The sequence below is a fragment of the Crocodylus siamensis genome, chromosome 3 (genome assembly GCF_052110815.1).
Source record: "Crocodylus siamensis isolate JL-2025a chromosome 3, ASM5211081v1, whole genome shotgun sequence".
Classification (NCBI taxonomy): Eukaryota; Metazoa; Chordata; order Crocodylia; family Crocodylidae; genus Crocodylus; species Crocodylus siamensis.
The window spans coordinates 260218402-260244499 of record NC_143397.1 but is presented as its reverse complement, the minus strand read 5'-3'; the positions used below and the strand labels follow the sequence as shown (position 1 = coordinate 260244499).

The following is a 26098-nucleotide window of genomic DNA, read 5'->3' as shown; positions in this document are numbered from 1 at the left end:
GGCAGGGGGCCCTGCACTCGCCTCTCCTGCCAGGGGCTGGGGGCTGCCCCCAGCACCCACCCATCCCCTCGGGCGTGGGGTCCTAGGTCTGAGCGGGCAGGGAATGACAGCGCTCTCCTGCAGCCGCCATGACCATGATGGGGGCCCAGAGTCCCCCACCGCCGGCGAGCCAGGAGCTGGTGCAGACAGAGGAGGAGGACGAGGAGACGGCCCCAGGGAGGCGAGCCTGCCGGCGCTGGGCCTTGCTCCAGGCTGCGCTCCCGGAGGCCGTGGAGAAGGTGCTGGAGGGAGCAGGGCCCCGGGGGTTTGCCCGCGGTGCCCAGCTCTTCTCCGGAGCCCCTGAGCCACGTCCTGTGCACCCTGGGGCACGGCTCCCCGTCCCCAGCTTTGCCCCGCGTCGGTGGGTGCTGGAGCGGGCGTGGGGAGCTCCCTGCTGCGGGGGGCCCCGGGGTCAGCGTGGTGAGACGGGTCCCCTCCCCTCCCCACAGCTGAGGAAGGAGGAGCTGCAGCCGGCCCACCTGGCCCACGGCCTGCAGCACGTGCAGCACCTGTCCTTCCCCGACGCCGTGTGCCACGTGGCCTATGACAGCCGGGCCACGCGGTTCGTGGTGCTGGATGCCCGGGGCCAGCTGCACCTGCACGGCGCTGACGGCTGGGCTACCGGCTGCGCCCGGGCTCCGGCACCGCTCGAGGGGCTGCTCCACGCTGCTGTCCCCAACGTCTTCGTGGCCTGGGACAGTGGCAGCCTGCAGGTCCTGGACCCTGCCTTGCAGGTCCTCTCGGTCACGCCGGCCCCGCGCGGCGTGTGCTGCTGCCTCTACAGCCCCGAGCTGGACCGGGTGCTGACGGGCGCCGATGGCTGCCTCTCTCTCTGGGCTTTCCGCTATGGCGCCCGCCAGCTGCACTGCGAAGCCACCATGCAGCAGGGCCTGGCGCCCACAGACGCCCTCACCCACCTGGCCCTGGATGCTGGCCCCGGCAGCCCCCGACTCTGCTTCGCCGTCTGCGGCACTGGCGTGGCTGTCTTCAACGTGCTGGACGGGAAGCTCACGGCCTTCCACAGGGAGCTGCATAACAGGTGCGGGGAGCTGGGGTCTGGCAGGACCCGGGTGGAGGGGGCATCGCGCTGCCCTCGCACAAGCTCTGACACTGCTGGCGCTTGCTCCCGGCAGAGGCAGAAGTCAAGAGCATGGCCAGGGCCCCTCGTCCATCCTGCCCATGGCCCCTGTGGTCTCTGCGGTGACCCCCCCATGCCTCGGGCATCCCTGAGCAGTGCGGGCCCCTGCCGCGGGGGGCAGCCGCTCACGGTGTTTCTTGGCAGAGCCATCACGGACCTCGTGTACTGCGAGGAGGAGGCGTGCGTGGTGACGGCATCCCGCGACACCACCATCAAGGTCTGGGACCAGGACTGGCTCATCCGCACCATCTTCGTGGGGCACACGGGTGAGCAGAACGGGAGCTGCCTGGACTGGGGCAGACCCAGGTGCATCTTGTCCATTCCCAGGTGTCAAACGGGCAGAGAGCGGCGCTGCAGGGAGAGTGACCAGTCCGAGCAGGGTTTTCCCCTGTTCCTCTCTTCCTGCAGCCTCCAGCGCTGGGGTCCAGGCAGGGCTGACATAGGGGCCGTGCCCCTCGCTCCTGCCCCAGAGCCACCCACGCCCCTTTCCTCCATGCACGTGCCCAAGCCCTGGTGAATGTGGCTGAGCTCTCGGCTCCCACCACCTCTGGGGCCACAAGCCCCCCCAAATGGGGGGAAAAGACCTTCCTGGTGTTCATGTTAAACTGCCGCCTGCTCGGTCAACGTGTGACCCTTGTTCTAGAGAAGCCCCCTGTGCCGCTCCTCATCCTTCCTGCCCTTCTCCTGTTCTTCCACCTCTTTTTGGAGGTGCGGGGCCCAGCACTGGCACAGGATTCAGGGTGTGGACGCCCCATGGGTGCACGTGGCCCACAGCTGGGAGCCCGGGCACGACAGACCTTGCCTGGCACCGGCCCACGGCTCAGGCCCACGCCCCTCTCGCCTGGGCAGGCCCGGTGACGGCGCTGACCACGTACCCGCAGCGGCCGCTGGTGCTGTCGGCCGCGCAGGACGGGACGCTGCGCACCTGGAACCTGCAGACGGTGGACCAGGTGGACGAGGTGGCGGTGGAGGGGCCCGTGGTGCGGCTGCAGGCGCCCGCCGGGAGCGGCTGGCTGGTGTCGCTGGGCGGCGCCGCCGTGGACCTGTGGCGGCTGAACGAGCTGTACGCCCTGCACACGCGGCTGGGCGCCGCTGTCACCCAGCTGCACGTGCCCAACCCGGGCACCGGCTTCCCGCTGCGGGCCGTGTGCGTCTGCGGGGACGCGGCCGTGCGCCTGGTGGCCACCGGCACCGGGCAGGTGCTGTCCGTGCTGCGGATAGAGCCACCGCGCACGGTGCTGCACGCGGCCTACTGCCTGCCCCGCGAGACCCTCCTGGTGCTGCTGCAGGGCGGCGAGCTGCTGCGCGCCAACGCGGCCGTCAGCCCCATGGCTGTGCACCGAGCGGGGCCGGCCCCCGCCGGGCCAGCCCGGGCCTGCTGCCTGCTGCTCTACAGCCACGTGGTGGACGGCGCCGTGGCCCTCGCCCGCTGGCGGGAGGTGCTGGAGCAGCATGGCGACCGCAAGCACTGGTACCGGCTCCCGGTCCACCTGCAGGAGAAGAACCGGTGAGCGCCCGGCCCAGGGATGCAGGAGCGGGGGCCAGGGGGCCGTTCCCTGTTCCCGGCCGCAGCAGGGGTTGCTCTGGCCGCCCCCAGTCGTGGGGTCTCGGCGTGGGCCCAAGGGTGCGTGTCGCCGGCAGGTACCTGCCGGTGGTGGGGCGCGAGGACGGCCGGCTGTGCGTGCTGGACTGGGGCTCGGGCCGCGTGCAGTGCCGGGTGGAGGCACACGGCTCGCAGAGGGTCACCGCGCTCGCCGCGTACCCGCACCGCAGCGCCCTTGTGTCCGCCGGTGAGCCCCCGCGCCTCCCCCGGCGAGACCCCCGTGCCTTGGGGCAGCCCGGGGGTGGGTCCAGGAGCAGTGCTGTTGCCCCCGCGCAGGCGAGGACTGCGCGGTGCAGGTATGGCGCGTCTTCCCCTACGCCGAGGACTCCCTGAGCCCGCTGCTGCGCTTCGCCTGCCCGCACCCCGTGCTGCACATGTGCGCCCTGGGCAGCGCCCTGGCCGTGGCCCTGCAGGACCCCGAGAGCGCCACGTACCGCGTCACCCAGTACGACCTGCAGGCCCGCGCCCGCCGGCACCACCCGCCCGAGGACGACCCGCTGGACGAGATCACCGGTGGGCTTGGCGGTGTCCCCCGAGCCCCAGGCAGGGAGCTTGGGGCACAGCCGGCACGGGGGGGCTTGTGGGTACGTCAGGCCGGGCCCCGCAGCGGTGCAGGCAGCCAGGCCCCCGGGTCACGGCTGCTCCCATGCCCCAGGCCTCTGCTGCTGCCCCCGGCTGAAGCTCTTTGCCTCGTCCAGCCGGGATGGGTCGGTGAAGGTCTGGGACCACCGCAACCAGCTGCTCCGGTGAGGCTGGGTCCCCACCCCGAGCCCCAGTGCTGGGGGGCTGGGCTGGGGTCTCCCCTTGTCTGCCTTCATGCTCTCCTCCTCGGCGCCCCCATCCTCTCACTCTCCCGATTTCCCTCTGCCTCCGGGCCCCGGAGCCCAACACGCCCCTCGTTACGGACTCTGCCCCCACCCCGTGCTGCCATCTGAGCTGCCTGTTGCCCCCACCTTCCCGCTCCGTGTGCCGGGTGCTGCAGCTGTGTCCTGGGGGCTGTGTTGGGGCGACTGTCGTGTGGCTCTGAGGTCACACACAGGGTTTGTCTCGGGGGGGGGGTGTTGGATGGGCCTGATCCTGCCTCAGGGAGCCCACGCGTGGTGCTCACCTCCGGCCATTGCTGCCCCACAGGCACCTGAAGCTGAATACCATCCCGCACAGCCTGGCCTTCGCGAACGACCGCGGGGATCTGCTGGTGGGCATCGAGCGGCACCTCTACCGCATCCAGCACAGCAAGTACCTGCCCCGGTCCTGCCTGCTCAAGGTGCCCGAGACCAAGCCCTGCCGGGCAGGCGCGGGGCAGAGCTCCAGGCTGGGCGTCCCTCACTGCGGTGCCCAGAGGGGCGGGGAGGTGCTGAGCTGATGCCCCCTGCGCTGCCCACCCCACACCCCGCCAGCTGCCCCGCTGCGGCCGGTGGGACTCGGGCCCTCGTCTCCTGCAGCTGCTGTGCAGGAGGTTCCTGGAGCCTCCCCAGGACCCGACGGTGTCCGTGTCCGTGTCTCTGGCCGATGCCCTGCTGCAGCCTCTGCCCTGGGACCCCGCAGCGGGGCTGCAGCTCGAGGCCCCGACACCCACAGGCCGGTGAGCGCTGGGCTGGGGGAGCCGTGCCCGGTAGCTCCCCCAGCGGCGTCTGCCCTGGGCCCCGAGCACCCCGGCTTTGCCCACGGGGCACCCAGCCACGCTGATGGCCTGCCCCTCTCGCCCAGGCTGCGCCGGCCCACGCTCCACTGGCAGCGCCCGGCGTGCCAGGACCCCGCGCGGGAGCAGCAGGAGATGGAGGAGGTACTGGCTGCAGGGCGGGCGACAGGCCCCTGCGCTGGAGGGGACCTCGCTCAGCCCCCATTGCTGCGGGCAGAGCCACACAGGGTCTCTCCGGGCTCTGTGTCCCCTTTCCAGCTGGAAGCAGGGTCCATACCCCAGCGGGGGCCCTGTTGGACCCTGGGGTGCAGTGGAAGGGGGTGGCTGCACGGTGACCACAGCGCCCTTGTGCTCCAGCCTCCCCCATGAGCTGGTGCCAGGGGCTCTGCCAAGGGCACCCCAGAGCATCCTGACGCCGGAGACCACGTCTTGCTGTCCCCAGGCCTGTGCCCAGCTGGCCGCGCGGGACCTGGACCTGCAGCTGCTGCGTCAGGGGAAGCTGAGGGCCGGCCGCACGCCACGACTCAGCCAGGAGCTGCAAGATGAGGCCTTCGAGCGGTACCTGCAGATCCTCTATGGGCAGCAGCTCCGCGTCCAGGTGCCTCCCAGGAGGACAGGGGCTGGGTGGGCTCCGACGCAGCAGAGCCGGGGGGTGCAACAAGCTGCTGCTCCATGGGATGGGGGGGGTCTTCAGCCTCCCAGCACTGGCTCTGCCCTGCCCAGGGCACCCTCTGTGCCTTAAATCCAGTGTGGTGGGAAGGCGGCAGGGGGTATGGGCACAGCCGGCACAGACCCGCGAGTGATGAGAGTGCTGCCACCCCCAGATTCCTGAGCAAGACACCTTCGACGCGGACCGTGTGCTGGAGGCCTGCCAGCATGGAGCCGACCCCTGGGCCGTCGGGGACCTGCAAGCCCTGGACACATTCCTGGGGGCCTTCCCGGAGTCCCCCGCAGACAAGGCGGCAGGGCAGGAGCTGCAGGTGCGGTGGGCGCTCAGGGCGTACGGGCGAGGGCTTGTCCCTGCTGCTGGAAGGCGGGTGCCGGGCGGGCAGGAGTGCACGGCGTGGCGCAGGGTTCTGGAGTGGCTGCCACGCGTGTTTCTCTCCCAGGTCTTCCCAGCTCCTGGCAGGAATGGGATCCTGCATGCGTGCGTGTGTGTGTGTGCGCACCACTGGCACACACAGGTGATGGGCATATGATGGAGAAGGTGTGCACATGTGCATACGTGTGGAAGTGGTGTGTGCATGCATGTGGAATGGGCGGGTGCACAGGGCTGGGTGTGAAGTTGTGTTTCTAGGGGTGAGAGCTCTTTCCCCCTCATGTTCTGTGCTGCACGCCTCCCCACGCACTGGGTGCTCACACACTCCCTGGTGCATCATACGGGGGTACAGTGCATGCTCACACAGGGCTTTTTCATAGATTTCATAGACATCAGGGCTGGAAGGGACCTCGGGAGATCATCGAGTCCAGCCCCCTGCCCAAGGGGCAGGAAGTCAGCTGGGGTCATAGGATCCCAGCAAGATAAGCATCCAATTTACTCTTGAAGGTGTTCAATGTAGGTGCTTGAACCACCTCCGCTGGCAGACTGCTCCAGACCTTGGGGGCTCGGACAGGAAAGAAATTCTTCCTTATGTCCAGCCTGAAACGGTCTTGCAGGAGTTTGTGACCGTTCGACCTCGTCATCCCTTGGCTTTCCTGGTTTGGTCCCTGCAGGACCGGACCAGTGCAAAATAGTCCTCCTTGGAAGTGAATCCCATCCTCCATCCTTTGTAGGCTTTCCTTTTTAACCGCAGGAGGTCCGCTAGGTCTCTGGAGAGCCAGGGGGGCTGCTGTGCCTTCTTGCTGCCTTTCCTCCGTGTTGGAATAGATTTAGCTTGTGCACTGAGGATCGCTTCCTTGAGAAGCAGCCACTCTTCTTGAACTCCCAACTCCCTGGGGTCACGGTCCCTGAGGGCCTGACCGACAAGCCTCTTGAGCTTGTCAAAGTCGGCTTTTCTGAAGTCAAGGACTTCTGTGTTGCTGACTGACTTGCCAGCTTTCCGGCGGATGGTGAAGGTGATCAGCTCGTGGTCGCTGTCACCCAACTTCCCATCGATCACTAGGTCGTCCCCCGTAGCCAGTACCAGGTCGAGCAGCGCTTTGCCTCTCGTTGGCCCATAGACTTCTTGAGTCAGGTAGAGGTCATCCACGCACGAGAGAAAGCTTTGCGACCGCTCGGATTTTGCTGAGTGATCTTCCCAGGAGATGTCCGGGTAATTGAAGTCCCCCATGACAACCAAGGTCCTGGAGCAAGCGGCCTCAGTCAGTTCCCGGGCGAACTCCTGGTCAAGCTCGGGACTTTGAGTGGGAGGTCTGTAGTAGACTCCCACCGTTGTGTCCCCTGTGCCGAATTCCCCACGAATTTTTACCCAGAGGGTCTCTAGCTGTCCATCCCGGTCGCCAACATCAGCTTGCAGGGACATGTAGCTTTCCTTCACATCGAGAGCTACACCCCCGCCCCTTTTGTCAACACGATCCCTCCTGTACAGGGTATAGCCCTCTATACCCGTGGCCCAGTCATGGGGGGAGTCCCACCAGGTCTCCGTTATCCCAATGACGTCATAATTCTTTGCACTGAGCAGGAGGATGAGTTCCTCCTGCTTGTTGCCCAGGCTCCTGGCATTAGTGTACAGGCAGGCGAGTGTGCCCTTGGGGGCTCTTGCCTCGCCCACAGATTGTGCCAGGGCTGGGGCAGGGGTGGGCTCCCTTAAGTGCCTTGGTCTGCTGGCTTTGCAAGGGTCACTCAGTGGGCCAGCAGTGGCAGCAGTCCCCCCATCCCCCAGTGGGCTTATGCATTTGGAGGGAGGCTGCTCCAACACTCTGTAATTACAGTGCATTAGAGCAGATTTAATTAATTGAGTTTGCTGGAGTGTGGCATTTACCACACTGCAACAGACTGCAGTGTCATGTGTATCAGTGTCCCCATACTTGAAAGTGGGGGCACTTTAACTAAAGCTGGTTTGATGAGCTTTAATTAAAGCACCCCTGCCACCATTTTTCAGCATGCAGATGCTGATACACATGATACTCTGGGCATTTTAATTTGGGCAGCTCCAAGAGCTGTGCTAATTAAAGGTTCTCCTGCCCCCAGTCTCCTGGAGCACAAATCTGTAAGTGCCCACACTCCCTGGTACGTCGTGCAGTGGTTCAGCAAGTGCTCACATGCTCCCTGGTGCACACTGCAGTGGTACAGTGGGCACTTGCATGCCCCGGTGCCTCATGCAGTGGTACAGTGGGTGCTCTCACACTCCCTGGTGCACCATGCAGTGGTACAGTGCATGCTCACACGTTACCTGGTGCACTGTGCAGTTTCATAGTTTCATAGTTTCTGGGGTCAGAAGGGACCTGAGCAGATCATCCAGTCCGACCCCCTGACATGGCAGGAAATAATACTGGGGTCAAACGACCCCAGCAAGATGTGCATCTAACCTCCTCTTAAACACCCCCAGGGTAGGAGCCTGCACCACTTCTCTTGGAAGTTGGTCCCAGCTCCGAGCCGCCCTGACCGTGAAGTCGCGCCTCCTGATATCTACCCTGAACCTACCCTCTGCCAGCTTGTGACCGCTATTCCTGGTCACTCCTGGCCGTGCTCGGGGGAACAGGGACTCCCCCAATGCCTGCTGAGCCCCCCTGACTAGTTTGTAGCAGGCCACTAGATCCCCCTCAGCCTTCTCTTGTGGAGGCTGAACAGGTTCAGGTCCCGTCGCCTCTCCTCGTAGGGCCTGCCCTGCTGCCCCCGACCATGCGAGTGGCCTCCTCTGGACCCTCTCCATGCTGCCCACATCCCTCCTGCAGTGCGGCAGCCAGCTGTGGCCTGACCAGTGCCGCGTAGAGGGGGGGGATCACCTCCCTGGACCTGCTCGAGATGCATCTGTGGATGCAGGACAAGGTGCTGTTGGCCTTCCTGACCGCGTCCCCACACTGCTGTCCCATGTTCATCTTGGCATCAATGATGACCCCCAGATCCCTTTCCGCCTCCGTGCTGACAAGAGGGGAGTTCATCCGGGCCGGCTGACGTGAATACATCCAGCCCCTCCAGAAGCCCCCTAACTAGTTCCTCGCTAACCTTTGGCCCAGGTGTGCCTCCCCTGGGGCCCGAGGGGGCCCAGCAGGGAGGTGGCTGTTCTGGTCCCTACTTAGGAAGACGGAGGCAAAGAAATCGTTAAACATGTTAGCTGTAGTGGTAGAGCGGGTGCTTGCACACTCCCTGGTGCACACTGCAGCCACTCTTTGCCCCAAGGTCCCAGCCACCGATGCTGCCCTGCTGAAGGCCCCAGAGTCTCGCCTGCACAGGAGCCCTCGGCGAGGTGTCTCGGAGCCTGTGCTCAGCGCCCCCCGGGCCAAAATGCAGAGAAGCCTCCAGCTCCCACCCGCACCACAGCTCATCAAAGGCTTCTTCCCCTCCCGAACTGCATCCTTCACCAGCATCCAGGTGAGGCCACCAACCAGCCATCCCTCTGGCCTGTCCCGGCTGTAGCTGGGCTGCTGCACTCCTTCCCGGCAGCCATGTCCTGGCCCTCGTGCCTTGGGGGCGGGAGGGGGGTGGGGGTCTAGCTGGGGCGGTGATGCCAGCACCCGGTGACCCACGTGGCCCCTGCTCGCTCACAGGACGCGACGCTGCCCAGGCTGTCGTCCGGCTACCTCCCCAACTCGGTGGCAGTGAGGCACCTGTGGGAGCAGCAGGACTCAGTGCATGAGGGGCTGCAGCTGGACGTGCCGCAAGTATGTTGGGGCCCAGAGGCGGGCCGGGGCCCGCTGCTGGAGCTCCCCTGGCCCTGGGCCTGCTCCCCTCCCCTCCCCTGAGGGGTCTCAGCACCTCCTGGGGCATCCTGCCCAGCTGCCTCACCGGTTTAGCCCCGTGTCCCTGCAGCTCAGGGGGTCACGAGACCCTTCCCATGCTCCTGCCGGCGGGCGGCCGACACTGCAGCGCCTTGGCCCCGAGCCTCAGAGCGGGGGCAGGCGCTGAGGGAGCTCCCCCTTCCCCGCCAGGAGCCGGGCAGCAGAGAGGTCCTTGTCCAGCACCAGTGCTGGTCTGTTGAGGAGCAGCAGGAGGAGGAGGAGGAGGAGGAGGAGGAGGAAGAGGAAGAGGAGGAGGAAGGCATCCAGACAGCATCCCGCACGTCCTGGCTTGTGGAGGTGAGCAGGACCCGACACCAGGTGTGGACAGTGGAGTGGGACCAGACCTCACGGCAGTGAGTCCTTGCCCCGGGCCAGAGCTGCAGGGGGGAAGGCACGCACCTCCACCGGGACCCAAACCAGAGCTGCCCCCACAGCCACGGGGCTGGGACAGGTGGAGGTGGTCTCCAGAAGCTGGACCTGCCCTGGGTCTCCCCACGGGCTTCAAGGCACAGTGGGGCAGGGGCTGGGGCGCACAGCCAGCCCCTGCCCCTGCCCCTACCCCTGTCCTGGCCGTGCCGGTTTCTGCCCCCGTTGGATCGCTGCGCGCTCCTGGCCTCACCGTCCCCGCTCTGCTCTGGCTAGTGCCGGGGTCGGCCCAGGCTGGCCCGCTCGTGACATATGACACGTGCTTCTCTGTTGTGACCCAAAGCCGATGTCGGCACCTGTGTCGGAGAGGCCCCTGGGACGCACGTCCTCCCACGCCCCCGGGGCCCCAACCCAGGTGAGTGGCTCCCCGCCGGCCTCCTGCCCTGGTGCCCGCGCACCTGCCCGGCTGCCTCGTGCCTCCTGTCCCCGCTCCCGCTCTTGCCTCCTCCTGCCGTCCTGTGACTCCCCGCTTGCTTGGCCGGGGGCTCGGCGGGTCCTTCACGCCTCCCTGGGGTGGCCTGGAGGGATCCCGGGGTCGATGGCTCGGACTGGGCGGCAGCCGGCCCCTGCTCCAGGCTGGCTGCTGGGCGGGGAGCTCTGAGCCTGCACCGTGCGCACGGGCCCTGAGGCATCCCCACCTGCCCCGCTTTCTGCTGCCATTCGGGCTCCAGCCCCCCGGGCCGCTCCTGCCTCGCTGTGCGCCCCTGGCTTCGCTGCTGGCTCCAGGCTGCTCCTGACGCGTGTCTGTCTGTGACCCAAAGCCAGCGCCGCCGCCCCTGCCAGTGCGTGCGCCATGGAGCGCACGAGCCCACACGCCCTTCCACGCCTCCATCGTTGAGCTCCAGATCCAGGTCAGCATCTGTGCATGGGGCTCCTGCCCTGCCTTCACGTCACATCCGCAGTGCTTTCGCATCGGCCTGGCTTTGCACTGCTGCCATCCGCTCTCTCCCACCGCTCCGTCTGTGCCTCCCATCTGCCCCCCGGCGTCGCCGTCCCTGCCCTGCCCTTCACCTGCCTGTTGCCCAGAGCGCGGGAAAAGCTCCCAGGAGCCAACAGGATGATCCTGCCCGCTCCTGCTTCACTAGGGCATGTGCTTGCTCGAGCCCGCCCTGACCCGCGTGAGCATCCATGCACGGAGCTCCCGTCCTGGGCTTCATCTGCTTTCGCACCGCCTCTTCCCGTGGGTCCCGTTTGGTCTCAGCCTCCTCATCCGCTCCCACTGTTGCTGCGCGGCCCCCGGCCCGGCCTCTGCGCACTGCCGGGAGCACGGGAGAGGCTCCGTGGAGCCGGCCGGGAAGGGAGCCCCACTCTCGCTCCCTGCTCTTGCTGCTCCTGCCCGTCCCAGCCAGGCCTGGGGCTGTGCTGGGGGCTTGGCTGCTGCTTTGGAGAGGGGATGGGAGGATCTGGGGCCAGGGCCCGGACAGAGCAGAGCTGCAGCGACAGCCGCTCCCAGCCCCAGGTGCAGCCTCTGCTCCAGCCCCCGGGGGCAGGGGCCAGCCCTCCCCACGCCGCCCAGGTGGCTTCTCTGCCCTGGTGCAACTCTGCCCCACGGCGCTGGGGCCCTGGGCTCTGCTCTGGGAGGAGCCGGTCTGTGCACAGACCTGGCCTGGCCAGCACCCCATCCCCATCCCGCCAGCCGTGCTGCTCCTAACCTGCCTCTGATTTAATGGAGAAGCCAGTGCCGTGCAGCGTGCCAGGCCGCGCGTTGCCCCGTGCTTGCCCCTCGGAGCCGGACCGGCCGCAGCCTGCCCAGCCCCAGGTGAGCACCCCTCCTGTGCCGCGGGTCCCCTCCCTCCTGCCCCCGAGCCCCCAGGCCTCTTGTGCCTTTGCTTCTGTCTGGCGGGGTCCCACCGCGTCTTGCTGCGCCCTGAGCGTAGCCCGGCAGCGAACCCTGCGGTGCTGAGCTGTGGGCCGGCTCTGGGGCACGGTCGTCTGCCCCTCTCGTCTTGCACCCCTTTCTGGTTGTGCCGGAGAAGCTGGTGCTGCTCGATACAGGGCCGGAGACCCCGGTGTCAGCCTGGGCCTAGCAAAGGGGGTGCAGCCGGGTAACTGCTGCGCTCCCGGCCCTGCACTGAGGGGTCTCTTCACAGAGCTGCAGGGTCACATCCAGTCCAGCCCCTGCCTGATGCAGCATCAGCCCCGTCCAAACCGCGCTCCCACTCCCAACAAACCCCGTGCCCAGCCTCAGAGCTGCACAACACAGTTGCCCCGACACAGCCCCAGGTATCGCCCCAGTCCCCGGGGTGCAGGGGGGCCGTGGCCGCCAACGTCCTGCTGCTGCCGGGGGGTCATGGGCACTGCAGAAAACCCAGGCTGAGGCAGAGGAAAGCAAAATCCCCCAGTCCAGACCAGTCTGAGCAGGGGGAAATGCCCGGTGAAGCGTGGGGCTGAGCCTGAGCACGGGGGCAAGACCCTCCAGGGAGGACCCTGCGGGGCTGGTGCTACAGGAGCACTGGCACAGCCCAGCCCCATCCCAAACACCCAGCGCCTCTGGGGAAAGCTTAAGACCCCCCAGACGCGTCTCCTAAGAGACGGCGCCAACGTGCTGTGCAGGGCGGGCCCTGCCTGTCCCTCCTGCCTCGCGCCCCCAGACCCGCGCAGGACCCGGACGGGCAGGGTTTGTCCTACGGGCCTCCCCTCGCAGTCCCCCCGCGACGAGATCCAAGCCCCCGCCTCGCTGCGGGACCGTCCTCCTGCGTAACACGGCTGGAGAGGTGTTTGTCTGAGGAGTGATGTCTCATGCCCTCCTCGGTCCCCAGGGGAAAGCAAAGTGCTTCCCGCTCGCGGGACACAAGTATGTGGCCCTGCCGCCGTCCGGTCGCGGAGCCCGGCCGCGTCCTCGGGGGCCGTCGCTACCTCCTCCGTCTCGTAAACCACGGCCTGGGCTTCCTTGGTTCCCGAGGTGCTTTAAAAAAATGCCGCGTTGGCCACAGCTCTGCCGGCCTGGAACGTGGCCTTTCCCCCGGCACGGCCTTTCGGGGCAGGGTGGGGTAGGCAGCAACATCTTCATCGCCTTCCCTTCTCGATCCTCTGCGCCGTGGGGCTTCTCCCGTGGGTCGGGGCAGGCCGGTTCCTGCTCTCCCCGGGTCTCCGCGCTGGACGCCTGTTTCTGACGGTCGCCTTCGCTCTTGCGCGGAGCCGGGAAGGGCCACGGTCCAGCTGTTCTCCTCTACGGTCGCGGAGCTGTGGCTTTGCGGCCGGCTCGGGAACGTTCCTCTCCCTCCGTCTGGATCGGGGCCGATCACTTCTGTGGCCCGAAGCCGTCGCCGGTCCTTCTTGGGCCGTCTCGTTGGCGAGAGCACGGGACCCGCAGCCACGGCCTCCTGGAGGACCTCGTGTTTCCGCCCACGTGTCACGGCCGGACGCCCGTGTCTGAGTCGGGGTGCGTGTGGCACCGCCCCCGCCGGGCGTCTCGTGCCGTAGCGGCGCGTTTGGTGCTGAGCGCTGCTCCTGCTCACCGAGTCTCTAGAGCCGGGCCTGCGCTGGCTGCCGGCTCCCTCTGTCCCGAGCGGGCCGGATCCAGCAGCTTTTACGGCCAGTCTTGTGGCCTGCCTTCCGGGCTGCTGGGAAGGGCGCTCGCAGCACAGCGCTCACAGAGAAGCTTGTCCCCAGACTTGCTTATCCCGGCAGCCGGATAGCTCCTTCATCACAGCCTTTGGCGCTTGCTTGTCTCTTCCCTCTCTTGCTGGCATGGGGCAGATGGGCACCCTCTCCCCTGGCCCCAGGAGCCCCGGCATCACTTGGCACCTCCTCCCACCACGCTCAGACCCGTCGGGGCAGCGGTCTTCGATCTCTGCAAAGGACCAACTTGTTCATCGTGTCCACTTGGGTGGCGGAGGACAGGGGCTGGCATCGCCCACTGAGCCACTCGCACCTCGGCGATCCGCTCGGGCTCCGTCTTGTCCGTCAGTCCTCGTGCCCGTGGCCGTGACTGCTGCCCGGAGGGCAGGGCAGAGCCATAAACGGGGGTCAGGGCTGGCATGGCAGGGCTGCCGGGGACACAGACAGGCAGGCAAGCTGGGTCGGTGCTGGGGGGCACGGGGGAGGCTTGCAAGCCCCCAGCAGTGCCGCCCGCTGCTCCAGCCCCAGCTGCTCCCTGCTGTCCCCTCCCACTGCAGCCCGTGCCAAGCGTTTTCCTGACGGAGCTGGAGGAGCCAGCGTTCCCCGAGGACGGTGCCGTGCCGCCCTTCCTGCTGCCGTTCCAGGACGCGGAGTGGTTCAAGCAGGTTTGCCACCACCTCCGCTCCATGGTGAGACCCGCGCCCACCTGTGCCACCCCCCAGGTGCCACGGGGCCCAGAGGGGAGCCCGTGCAGCAAGCCCCTGCCCCGCTTCCGCCCCTCTGGCAGGCGGGTTGAGGCCCCCTGGGCTGCCATGCGGGAGGGGGCTGCAGGCGACCCTATTCATGGCTGCCCAGTGCTGTGAGGCCGGGCAGGGCCAAGTCCTCGTGCGAGGCGTGATTTTGCCACCATCCCGCACTGGACTATGGTCACCGGGGCTGGCAGTGCCGCTTTGCACAGCCGTGGCAGGAGGCAAGGTGGTCGTGGCACACCAAGGGGCCCGTGGCCCAGCTTCACGGGCATGCCTCCGCAGCCGTGTCACTGGGCGCTGCCCCCCCCCCGCCTCTCCTTCGCGGCTGGGAGTCCCCTCCCCGTGGGAGGCCACCCCGAGGAGCGGCAGCTCGCAGGTGCTGCGGCAAGGCCCCCCCAGCCCCAACCCGCTCTGACACCCCTCCGTGCGGGCCAGAGCCCCCGGCAGCTGCGTCTGCTTTGCGTGTTGCTGCCGGCTCTGGAGCAGAGGGTCAGCAACCTGGGCACCCCAGGCTTGCTTAGTGACAGTCACCCGGGGGGCCGCCACAGGCAGAGAGGCTCCTTGAAACACCGCCTTCCCCCTTGCCAGGGCTTCCCGCCGGACCTGAGCGTGAGCGAGGTGGTGCGGAGGCTGCTGGAGGCGCTGCCTGCTGCCGGCTACGCCGCCAAGACAGATATAGTCAGCGCCGTCCTGGCGCTGCGCGAGCGGCTGGGTGCAGAGGATGGCGGCGAGGTCCACGCTGCCCTGCTCGCCGCGCTGAACCCAAGCGACCCACCGACGCTGCAGGTGAGCCCCAACCGCCCTGCCCTGCCACGCCGCGCTGCGCCGCACCGCGCCGCGCCGGCAGTCTTGCTCGCTCTCCCAGGGTCGGGGCTGGCCCACACTCGGCCTGCCTTCTCTCCAGGCTCAGAGGAAGTTTGTGCTGGCTGCCCTGCGTGCCCTCCTGGCCTTCTCCAGAGATAGCAAGGAGCTGCTGGTGGAGCTCATGGCCTGCTTCCTGCAGACGCCCATCACGCGCAGGCAAGCGCGGGGTGGCCGGCGGGGTGGATGGGCTGGGGCACGGAGCCACGGAGATGTCCGAGGAAGTCTTTCCCCTGAGGCCGGAGGGAGCTTTGGGCACGAAGAACACCCAAAGGGGTGAAGGGTTTGGCCCCTCCTGAGCTGGCGTAAGTGGTGCTGTGGTCGCAGGATAGGCACGAGGGGCATTGGCCTGGCTAGCCCCTAGTCGCTGGCAGGGTCCTGAGCTTTGCAAGGAAAGTCGCAACGGCCAGAGCTGGGATGTAGCTCTGTCCTGGCTGCTTCCCATGGCGTGCCTGTCCCTGAGCCCTTCGAGCCATAACCTTGGGGATCGGGGGGATCTGAGCTCTGGCCTGGGGCTCAGCCATCCTCATGCCTCCATCGGTGGGCGTTTTCCAGGGCAGAACGGGCGGCAGGAAAGCAGCGGGGTTTGCCGCAGGTGCTTGCAGCCGCGGTGCGGAGCAGGGAGAAGGGGTAGATTTCGGGGCTGGGTGGTGAGGGGGTCTTGCCCAGAGCAGGACAGACACAGAGAGGCCTGGGCCCTTGGCAATCGCAGCCTGCAGCAACCCGAGGGAGGAAGGACCCTTCCCCTTCCCCTTCCCCTTGGCCGTGCAGGGCACCAGGACACGCAGCTCCAGCCTCCTCCGTGCAGTGGGGAGAAGGACGATGTCTGAAAGGCCCACCAGCTGGGGACCCGCCCGGTTCTCCTGGCATCCTCAGCCCCTCGCCTCCCCCTGGTCTGCTCCCAGGGACCCCTTGAAGGACCTCTTCCTGGAGCTGGGCCTGCAGGATCCGCGCAGCTACTTCTACGTGGAGATGGACTCCTGGGACTTCTCCGCGGAGAAGGAGGTCACCAAGGCGGTGCTGCGGCGGCGGTGTGCGCAGTGGCTGGAAGGCGCGATGCAGAGTTTCCAGGTGCGGCGCTTCTTCCTGATCGCAGGTGCCCTCTGCCCGGCTGGATGCTGGATGCGGGCAGGGTCAGGTTTCCTGTCCCTGGGGGAGGACCAAGTAGCCCTGCCAAAAGAGTGCCAGCAGTGGCCCAGACCCCAGGAGGGACGTGGCCGTGCGGATGGAGAGCCTGGGGGTGTCAGCAGGGCAAGGGTCTGCAGCGTGCATGGAGTGGGCTGGGCCCTGATGCAGGGAAGGGACTAGTTGAGCTGAAGACGAGGGAGCTGGTCTGGTGGTGTAACAGGGGGTCCTAGCCGGCCCTCTCACCCACAGCAATGGCACTGCCAAGCAGCAAAGCTCTGGGGATGTCAGATGGAGCACAAACTCCCTCGCTGAATGGCCCCCCACCTCCTGCCTATGCTCTCAGAGCAGGGAGGCATCTTCCCCGCCCTGCAGCCCCTAGCACACCGCTGGTGCCCTGCACAGGGTCGCTGCAATTCCCAGCGACGTGGGGAGGCCCCAGAGGCTGGAGCGCTCCCACTCCGGGCTCTTGGCTGTCCCCTGCCTGCTGAAGGCCTGGCCTGGCCAGCGCCTGCGCTTTCTCTCCTGCTGTTTGCCTGCAGCTGCTACGATCCGGCTGGTTCAACCTAGGGAAGGGTCCTGGGGCAGCCTCGGCGCTGGTGCAGCTGGTCCACGCTGAGCAGGAGCCATCCCGTGCCATCCTGCCTGGGGTCCGGAGTGGGGATGGGGCCGTCAGGTCTTGACAGGTTATTTCTGTCTGCCCAGGATCACCAGAGGCGCGGTTTGGATCTGGAGGAGGCTCTGCCTGGAAGAAAGCACATCCTTGGCAGCAGCCCAAAGGTGAGAGCCCCAGCCCTGGAGAAGTCCCTGCCGCCCAGCCGCCAGGCAGGTCCTCGTGTTGGCCCAGCTGCTGCCGGCTGCTCCCTTCCTTCCCCACGTGCTTGTGGCTTGAGCCCCTGGTATCAGAGGGGCACCAGCAGTGTATGCAGCTGGGCACAGATTGGGGAAGGCACAGACCAAGCCCTCACTGTGCTTGGGGTCCAAGCAGACCAAGAAAGCCGGCCCGGAGCCAGCGACCCGGGCAGCCTGGTGCAAGGGCTCTGCCGGGCAGACACCGCGGGGATGGTGCAGCACATTCGCATGGTGGCTTCTGCCTCCTGGATTTTCCTGTTGCCGCGTAGGGGTCTCTTCCTGCAGTATGACCAACACTGCCCCTTGTATTGGGATGTGCTGGACCCCATGTGCCCACGGCCTCCCACACTCGGGGGTCTTCTGAAGCATAAGAGCATCAGTGTGGCCACATCCAGGGTCAGATGCCAGGCCCACTTTGCCCGGTCCCCTATGTTGCACCAAAGAGTGGAGCTGGAGGGAGAGTGACCGGGTCCGAGCAGGGTTTTCCCTGTTCCTCCCCTGCAGCCTCCAGCACTGAGGTCCAGGCAGGGCTGATGCGGAGGCCGTGCCCCTCGCTCCCTGCCCCAGAGCCACCCACGCCCCTTTCCTCCATGCACGTGTCCAAGACCTGGTGAATGTGGCTGAGCTCTCGGCTCCCACCATGCCTGGGGCCACGAGTCTCCACTTTAGTGCCATGTTGTGGGGGAAAGATCTCCCTGGTGTTCGTGTTAAACTGCTGCCTGCTCGGTCCACGTGTGACCCTTGTCCCTGTCTGGTGACAGACAGTCAAGAATAAATCTCAGGGACTTTCTCTTCTCCATTGAGTGTGTTGTGGACCCGTCTGCCCCCTCCAGCGCCTCTTCTCCAAACTGCCCGGGCCTGGCAGGCCTCATGAGTCTCCTCCTAGGGAAGCCCCTTCATGCCCCTCTGTGCAGGATTCACAGTGTGGATGCCCCGTGGGTTTATAAAGGAGCATCACAGTACTCTGAGTCTTGTTCCCAATTCCCTTCTTCATCGTCCCTGATGTGTTTGCTGGTTTGACGGCTGCGGAGCTGGTGTTTTCAGTGAATGTTTTTAACACCATCGTTCCAGTGGGCGCCAGGCTCAGAGCCACAGCCCTCCCCGAGCTCACTCCTTCCTGTGACTCCTGTTTCAGGCTAAGAAGGCGGCTGCGTGGTGCAAGGCTCTGCCGTCTGCTAGCAGCCTGGCGGCATCGGCGCAGCCCATCGACGCCGTAAACCATTTCTGTAGAATGCAGCTGCGCAGGAGCTTGGAAAGGCTGAAACCTGCCGGGATGCAGGATGTCACGAACGCCGTGGTGGCCCTGCCCTCCCTGGGGAAGTAAGTTCTTGGAGACGTGGATTCCTAGCTCTGTCCTTCCCTCCTGTCAGCTCCTGGCAGGGCGCGTGTTGGGGGAAGTGACCTGCTCGCTGGTGAGCATGGCACCTGGTCGCACGGCACAGCGGTACAAGCTTGGACAGACGGTTTCTCCACTCTCTAAAGAGCTGCCCTGTGAAACAGCTCCTTGTCAGGTGCCCAGAGGAGAGGCTGATTTGCACTCGGGTGTGAGGAGCTAATTTGGGAAGGGACAGCCATTGAGCCATGGAGTCACTGAGACATCCATAGCATTGGGATCGCCATCCAAAGGGCTGCAGAGTAGAGAAAAGGGACATGGTCCTGGTGGGTATCAGAGACAGGGCACATCAGGTCAGGTCCAGGATGGCAGGTCCTATGTGCCCAGGCAGCTTTTCTTCTGCTCCTTTACTCTGGGCCGTGCTCCCCTCTGCCAACCCCTTCATTTGTCAGTAAGGGCCATGTCCAAAGTGCCACCCTGATCTTTCATGTAGGAGTGGTGACCCAGAAGCGCTGCCTCCTTCTCTAAGGGCCAGATGGAGCGTTATGTGCGGGGACCTCTGGACACTGTAGCCCCAAGTCAGCCATATGGCTGCCCCACAGGGTTTTACGGGCCACACTTTGGTCACGTGTGCTTGCAACACGGCACACTGTCCGATACTATGTCAGTCGATCACTCATGGAAGATTTATAGGGAGGATCTTGCATTGGCACTCTGGGGTTTCCCATCAGACCCGTGTAGTAGCTCCCACGGGTAGGGAAGTGGGTTGTCAGCACCGTGGGGCATACAGAATAACTGCTTTTTCTGTGCCAGGAGCCAGGCCATCCTGCGGCTGGGAGAAACCAACACTCTGGCTCGAAGGAGATCGCTGCAGCGTAAGTAGTGGACCCAGCTTCCATCCCTTCCCCACCCAGTTTTCAGGAGAGGGACTTCCATGGTCAGTCCTGTTTCCTGGGGCCTCTCCCAGAGGCTTCTCTTCCTCTTGTCTCTTTCTCTCTCTCTACCTCCTTGACCATGGGTTTAATTATAACATGAAGCATCTCTGGTTCTGTGTTCATCATCAGAGCCCCGGTTAGGATCAGGCCCGCATGTGCTAGCTGCTGTGCAGAAAACACGGCTCCCGCCCCAGGGAGCTCACACTGCAGTTTGCACAAGTGGGTGACACAGAGGGGAGACCAGGGCAACAGTGACACAATCGACCCGTGCATCTCGAGCAGGTCCAGGGAGGTGATCCTCCCCCTCTACGCGGCACTGGTCAGGCCGCAGCTGGAGTCCTGCGTCCAGTTCTGGGCGCCGCACTGCAGGAGGGATGTGGACAGCATGGAGAGGGGCCAGAGGAGGCCACTCGCATGGTCGGGGGCAGCAGGGCAGGCCCCACGAGGAGAGGCTACGGGACCTGAACCTGTTCAGCCTCCACAAGAGAAGGCCGAGGGGGGATCTAGTGGCCGTTTACAAACTAGTCAGGGGGGATCAGCAGGCACTGGGGGAGTCACTGTTCCCCTGAGCACTGCCAGGAGTGACCAGGAATAACGGTCACAAGCTGGCAGAGGGGAGATTCAGACTCAACATCAGGAGGCGCGACTTCATGGTCAGGGCGGTTAGGGTCTGGAACCAACTTCCAAGAGAAGTGGTGCAGGCCCCTACCCTGGGGGTGTTTAAGAGGAGGCTGGATGAACATCTTGCTGGGGTTGTTTGACCCCAGTACTCTTTTCTGTCATGGCGGGGGGTCGGACTTGATGATCTGCTCAGATTCTTTCCAACCCTACTAACTATGAAACTATGACCCAACACACACCCCATGGTCGCAGGCAGACTCCTCCGAGTTAATTGTTGGTTTGGTTTGGCTCCTAAATGAGCCATGCACCAATGACTAATGCAGATCTGGAATTGTACCCGGACTGAGCAGCTGGCATGTGTCCGCCCTGCTGTCCCCCGCCCCCTCGTGCCAGCCGGGGTGGCAGGCTGCAACCAGCAAACAAGGCTTTCCTTCGGCTTCTCCTCCTGCCTGCCGGTTACGGCTGCCGGGGCTTCTTCTCACCCTTCAGCCCAGAGGGGTCAAGTCGGGGGAGCAGGTGGCAAACAGCCTGCTCCGTTCCTCTGTGCCAGGGCATCAGATATGAGTGTTACGGCTCTCGCAGAGACCTTCCCGTTCCTTTCAGCTGTATGATGCTGATTTGATCCGGAAAAAGGAAGGAGTGAAGTGCTTTGCTCCCAGCTGGTCGTGCCTTTGTAAGTAAGGACAGCTGTTATTTTCAAAGCCCAGGTTGTCCCTCTGTAGTTTGGTTTGCCAGAGTGAAGGACAAAGCACCAACACTGTAGTGATTTCATGGAGACTGGATTCTCCCTTCAGGCTGCAAGAAGCAAGGGAAAACAGTCCACAGGGGACAGAGAAACTATCTTGTTTAGATACTTTGCCAAGGTTTTATGCTGAAGAATAAAACCGTGTCCTGCAAGCTACTTTGGTGTGGCAGGAAAAAGGCCAGCCTGCGACAGGTTGGATGGTGCTGTCACCGACCTGTGCCACACTTCCCGTCTGCTTCCCGCGTTCCCCTTGGATGGGCCTTTCTGGGGGGACAAGGGCTTTATCGCTGTGAAGTGTCACTGCCGGGCACATGGCCGTGTTGGGAAGTGTGCACAGCTGTAGTGAGCGGATGGCTCCAGGCAGCGTGCTGGGGTCAGTGAACTGTGCCAACGCACAGCTGTGGGCAGCTCAAGCGACTGTCAGAGGACGTCTGTTGTGCACGCATCCTGCTCAGCTGCATTCTGCATGCTTGGCTGCTACCGTGATGTGAACCGTAAGGACCTCCCCAGAACACGCACATCTGGCAGACAGGCACACAGCACACGTGCAGCTGCATGCGGCATGTGGGGGACACACTGCAAGGCAGCTACCTTGGCCACAGATAGGATGGGACGAGGGAGAGGCCTCAACACCATCCCGCAAGGGCGGAGCTGGGGGTGCCGCTTAAAACCAACCGTCTGGCAGCGGCAGCTGCATTTCCACTCGGCAGCAGTGAGGGAGTCCCTTGACTTCATGGCTCATTGCCACCTCTGTTTCCTCCTAAGCTCTTCACTCCACAGGTGTTAACGACCCTCTCTCCTCTTCACGTTCCACTAATGGAGCTAGCCTTTCCTCTGCAATTCTGCTGCCTCTTAGTTCCTCCTGGTAATGTAGCTCCTGCTTCACAGCCCTGCAGCCTGTTTTCAACCCTCCCTAAAACCATTAACTCTGCCGTGCAAACATTAACTCAGAGGAACGCTGACTCGGGTGTGGAAGTAACTTCCAGGGAGGCACTGGATGCACTGGCAAGATGCTCAAGGAGGTTTAGTTTTGGGTTGTGCATCTCGGAGGTATACATTTAAGTCCAGTGATGACAGGACTAAAGAAACGTTTTAAATATTAGTTTTGCCTATATTGTTCTGTTTTGAATACAAAATGTATCTTATAGCAAATCAGTGTGCTTTCCAATAGAGCTGTAGTTGTTTTTCCTTTCATCTTAAACTGATTAATACAGCTCCAGGCCCTTGGCATATTAGTGAAGCTTCTAGTTCCTTCTTCCTGGGAGAAAAATATGTAAGGTGTGATATGCCACAATGCACCACCCCTTTTCAAAATGCTAGGTCTGCCCATGCTCTCCTGTAGGTCTTTTTGTTAACGTGCTCTTGTTTGTCTCCATACGCAGGGTTTTACCTCCCGCGCATCATCCCACGGCCTTTGTTGAAGGGTTTTGTACATGCTATTAGATTGCCCCTGCCAAAAATCACCCTAAGTCCGTTCCCCTACGACTTGGACACTCCAGCTTCACAAGAGGCATTCGTCGCCGTGCACCAGAAAGTGCAGAAGTACTTCATCCCCAAGTTCTCCCTCGCAGACAGCTACCCCTGAGCCGCGGCGACCCTGGGGCTGGTCACAGCCTGACTTCCGGCGCACTGTTACGATCCATGAGAGATGCTCTGCAGAGGCCACTGAGTGCAGAGCGGTGGCGGTCGTCCAGCCACTTCCTGGGACGTGATGAATAGCTAGTGATTGGTTGTAGCTCTGTAACAGACCTCCTTCCTACCCGCAAAATGTCTCCGTGGAGTTTATCTGTGTTCCCATTTGTAGGCTGCTATGGGCAGATCACGACAGGGTATGTTTGGTCAAGCTAGTGGGGCTGACCAGCTGCTGGCTTTGGCCAGGGACCCACCTGTTCTAGCCGCCTGCGGAGGGTTCAGGGTTGAGAGTGTAGTCGGGGGTAGAAAGGTAAGAAAGATTTATTGACTTAAGAAAAACACAACTACACGTAGTAACAAGGCAAACGATGACAGACGAAAGCAATTCACGTGGGTAACTTATCGGCAGTCCCGCTGATGCCTGATACGCAGCAAGTTCCCAGCCCCGGGACCCCGCTTTGCCCCATCCTGGATCCACCCCGGGTGCGACAAGGCACTGAAGGGGGTGACGGATGGGAGGGCACGATGCGTGACCCCAGGTACATGGTGCGAGGGGCACGTGGTGTGAGTGCGAAGGCATGGATGCGACGGTGTAACATGAACCCCAGCTCATTACTGAGACCCCCTTTATCCATTACACCTATGGACACTGAATTGGTGAACTGTGCACTTCATTGAGCGCCGTGCCACCTGCAAAGTAACTAGCTGCCATAAAAAGGCCCATCCAGCTATGCTATTAGAGCTGGAAAATGTGCAATTCCTTTATGGCTGGCTTCAATTTGCATGTGTAGCCCCGCCCCCAGCACGGGGCCCGGCGACAGGGCCCCGGGCTGCAGAAGGCTGTGCGGACCTGCCCTGCGACGGAGGCGGCGGGCGCTGCGCAGCTCCACGGGGTAACGAGAGGCCGGGCCCACGGGCAGGCGCCGCCTTCGGAGGGCGGCCTGCCCCGCCGGGGGGACGGGGACGGGGACCGCAGGGCACCGCGGCAGCCGCGCACGGCGGGGCGGGGCCGGGCCTGGCGCGGGGCCACCGGCCAGAGCCGTTGTGGGGAGCGCGACGACACGAGTGCGGCACGAGGCCCCGCCCGCCGACGTCACCAACCGCCGCGGGCGGGCCCGGGCGCGAGGGGCCGGCTGTGGCGCGCTCAGGCTTGCGGCGGCGGCGGCGGGGGCGGGGCGCAGCGCGTGGCGCTGGGCAAGCGCGGGAAACGGCGGCGTTTGTGCGTGAGGGGGCGGCGGCCCGCGCTGACACGCCTGTTCCTGTGGATGTTGATTTCTGCCTTTCAAATGAAGCTGCGTTAATTTGCGGGGTGTAATTGGTATTTGGGGGCCAGAATACTCGTGTGTCTTCTACCTGCACTGTTTGCTGGGTCGGGACCTGGCCCTTGCTGGGCACAGATGGGTCCTGGGACAGAGAAGTTTGGGAAGCCCTGTCCTCACGAGTGCCAGGCTGGTCCTGGCGCTGTAACCGCCGCGCGGGGCGGAGGGCAGCGCACAGTCGCGGTGCTTCGCTCCTTTCCAAAACCCGCCCTCCTCTCGACTGGCCGCGACTGCTGCGGAGAGCTGCGCTGGAGCCGAGCCCTTCAGCTGAGCACAAACCTTGGCATGTGACTCCTCAGTTGCTTGTGCCGCTTTGTACCCATTTGCTCTTATGCCTAAATGCCTCTCTCTGCTTGAGCCCTTGTCTACGGGTTGGGCGCTTGGCCTCTGTTCGTAGAGGACCTGTATCCCCGCACGGCCTGTTTGCCAGGCTGAATAATGCACAGACAACGAGGGCTGAAGGGACCTCGGGGGGGGGGGTCCCATCTAGTCCACCCCCCCGCACCGAGCAGGACCAGCCTCCCGACTACATCATCCCAGCCAAGGCTTCGTGTAGCTGGGTATTCAATACTTCCACGGATGGAGACTCTACCACCTCTCTGGGTAACCTGTCCCAGTGCTTCACCACCCTCCCAGTGAGAAAATTCTTCCTAATATCCAACCTGAACCCCCTTTACTGCCACTTGTCCTGTCATCTGCCCCCACAGAAACCAGCCCAGCTCCATCCTCTTTGCAGCCCCCCTGCAGAGAGGTGACGGCTGCTATTCAGTCCCCCTCGGTCTTCTCTTCTCCAGACTCAGTCAGCCCAGTTCCCTCAGCCTCTCCTCACCAGTCCTGTCCCCCAGCCCCACAACTGTTTCATTGCCCTCCACTGGACTCTCCCCATTGTGTCCACCTTCCTTCTGTAGTGGGGGCCCACAGCTAGCCAAAGGACTCCAGATGTGGCCTCCCCCGTGCTGAATAGAGGGGAGGAATCACTGCCCTCCACCTGCCAGCAACGCTTCTCCAGTGCAGCTCAGGATGCCGGTCGCCTTCTTGGCACCAAGGGCGCACTGCTGGCTCCTGTTCAGCTTCTTGTCCCCTGTCCCCCCCAGGTCTTTTCTGCAGAGCTGCTGCCCAGCCCATCCTTCCAGCCTGCACCAGTGAACACAAACTTCCAGCCTCTGCTTTTCAGATGTGAGCTCTGTACCCGTGATCATGACTTCCCTGCATGACTCCGGAATGGATGTGGTGTTGCAGACGAGGTCTTGCCAGTGCCTTGTGTGTGGGCATTAATACTTCCCTGTCTGCTAGGATTACCTTGCCTGACTCGTCCTGGGGCTATGCAGCCTGTTTCCTGGCCACCTGACCTAGATGGCTATCTGTCCTCTAATGAACCTTGCCTCTATAGCAGAAGTGCTTCCTACTGATCCTTAAGTGCATTGCTTCACATCTTGTACTGAAGTTTATCCCATTTTTATTTTATCCAGGTGTTTGTGTCTGATATTCTGATCCTTCTCTATGTGGACGATGCCTCCCAGCATTTTGTTAGTGCTGACCTGCTTGTGCCAAGATGATTCATGGAAATTAGTAAATAAAAACAGACCCCAGGTAGAAGTCTTTGGGAAGACTGTTTCTGACCTCCCTCCTGCCTAGTTGTTCCTCTTTCAAGCTAACCCACTCCTGTCCCTCGTTGCTTATCCTCCAGGTACCAGCACCAGCGGAAATGTTCCTGACCATTAAGCTGATGTTGAACAGAGGTGGAGATGGCAGCAGGCAGCATTGCTCTGCATGCAGCCTCTCTTGGCCCCCAGCTGCAGTCTAGGCTGCCTAGAGGGGGCTTGTTTGGGAAGAAGAAAATTTGTCTATATGGGAGGGGGTTGTTAATTCTCAACCTGGCAGAGCTGTTCTGATAGGAGCCCTGGAGCTCCCTAGGCCTGGCCAGTGTCAAGGCTGTGATTAGAGGGAGGAGTAGCCAACGCTAATGAGGTGCCAAAAGCTGAAATGGGTTTAGGCGGTACCTTTAATGTGGAAAGCAGTGGGATTGCTGGATTTGATTGGCTGCCTGCCTTGCTGGTGACACTTTAAGTGGCTTGCACTGTATTTAGTGGGAAACTCAGAAAAATAAACTGATAGAGTCTGTGCCCCCCCACAAGCACTCAGCCAGCATGAATGTGTTTAAATATAGCTTGCTTGTGCCATGTTAGCTAGCTTGCTTTCCAGAAAGAAAGGATGCCTAGCTCCTCTGTCTTTGTGTGCTTGACTTCCACGCTGCCCCTCGCTTTGGACGCCATGCAGTGGTGCAGCGTGCTCTTCTCCTCTTCTGCTGTTTGCACTGAAGCAGTTGTATGCTAGGGATAGCTGGGGTACAGTCGGTGGCTGTGGTCCCTGTGGCTACCAGTGATGTGGGCAAGGGTAGCAGAAAGGTCCTGGAAGCTAAATTTAGGCTGTTAGGTAGGAGGTGGTAGCCTAGGTCCTCCCTGGTAGTATTTCTCTGAAATGCTTCAAGTCCCACATGCAGGGCCAGCTAGACAGGCTGTGCTCTAGTCTCCACGTGTGGCTGGGATGATGGCGTAGGGAGGAAGGGCTTAGGTTGATTAGGAGCTGGGAATGGCGGGGAGCCTGTCTAGGAGGGCTGGTCCTCACCTGAGCCAAAATGGTAC

General features: G+C 63.5%; 2 protein-coding genes across 4 annotated transcripts; both read left to right on the top strand.

The window, feature by feature from the left end:
- Positions 1-128: 128 nt before the first annotated feature.
- WDR97 (WD repeat domain 97) lies at positions 129-10460 on the top strand. Its single transcript, XM_090037725.1, has 15 exons — positions 129-1443; positions 2027-2684; positions 2819-2967; positions 3057-3293; positions 3436-3526; positions 3912-4131; positions 4223-4362; positions 4488-4563; positions 4862-5017; positions 5229-5399; positions 8699-8890; positions 9067-9180; positions 9448-9594; positions 10007-10078; positions 10395-10460. The coding sequence occupies exons 1-15, from the start codon at positions 129-131 to the stop codon at positions 10458-10460; spliced, it is 3804 nt and encodes a 1267-aa protein (XP_089893851.1).
- A 443-nt stretch (positions 10461-10903) lies between these two features.
- LOC149869769 (WD repeat-containing protein 97-like) lies at positions 10904-22765 on the top strand. 3 transcript variants are annotated; one of them, XM_090040901.1, is made up of 9 exons: positions 10907-11482; positions 13842-13973; positions 14622-14819; positions 14938-15053; positions 15800-15965; positions 16725-16799; positions 18007-18191; positions 19018-19079; positions 21888-22764. In XM_090040901.1, exons 1-9 carry the CDS (start codon positions 11390-11392, stop codon positions 22088-22090), a joined length of 1230 nt encoding a protein of 409 aa, XP_089897027.1. In that variant the 5' UTR covers positions 10907-11389; the 3' UTR covers positions 22091-22764. The 3 variants fall into 3 exon arrangements, with proteins under 3 accessions (XP_089897026.1, XP_089897028.1, XP_089897027.1); XM_090040900.1 differs by lacking the exon at positions 14938-15053 and having other exon boundaries at positions 10904-11482; positions 15666-15965; positions 21888-22765; XM_090040902.1 differs by lacking the exon at positions 14938-15053 and having other exon boundaries at positions 10905-11482; positions 15771-15965; positions 21888-22765.
- Positions 22766-26098: the final 3333 nt, after the last annotated feature.

Excerpts from the sequence above, each read along its gene's own strand:
- LOC149869769 (XM_090040900.1), top strand. The coding sequence starts at position 11,390 with ATGGAGAAGCCAGTGCCGTGCAGCGTGCCAGGCCGCGCGTTGCCCCGT. Across the intron at positions 13,974-14,621 it reads GCCACCACCTCCGCTCCATG|GGCTTCCCGCCGGACCTGAG; the intron begins GTGAGACCCGCG and ends CCCCCTTGCCAG. Across the intron at positions 15,966-16,724 it reads GCGCGATGCAGAGTTTCCAG|GATCACCAGAGGCGCGGTTT; the intron begins GTGCGGCGCTTC and ends CTGTCTGCCCAG.
- WDR97 (XM_090037725.1), top strand. The coding sequence starts at position 129 with ATGACCATGATGGGGGCCCAGAGTCCCCCACCGCCGGCGAGCCAGGAG. Across the intron at positions 8,891-9,066 it reads CATCCTTCACCAGCATCCAG|GACGCGACGCTGCCCAGGCT; the intron begins GTGAGGCCACCA and ends GCTCGCTCACAG. Across the intron at positions 9,181-9,447 it reads TGCAGCTGGACGTGCCGCAA|GAGCCGGGCAGCAGAGAGGT; the intron begins GTATGTTGGGGC and ends CTTCCCCGCCAG.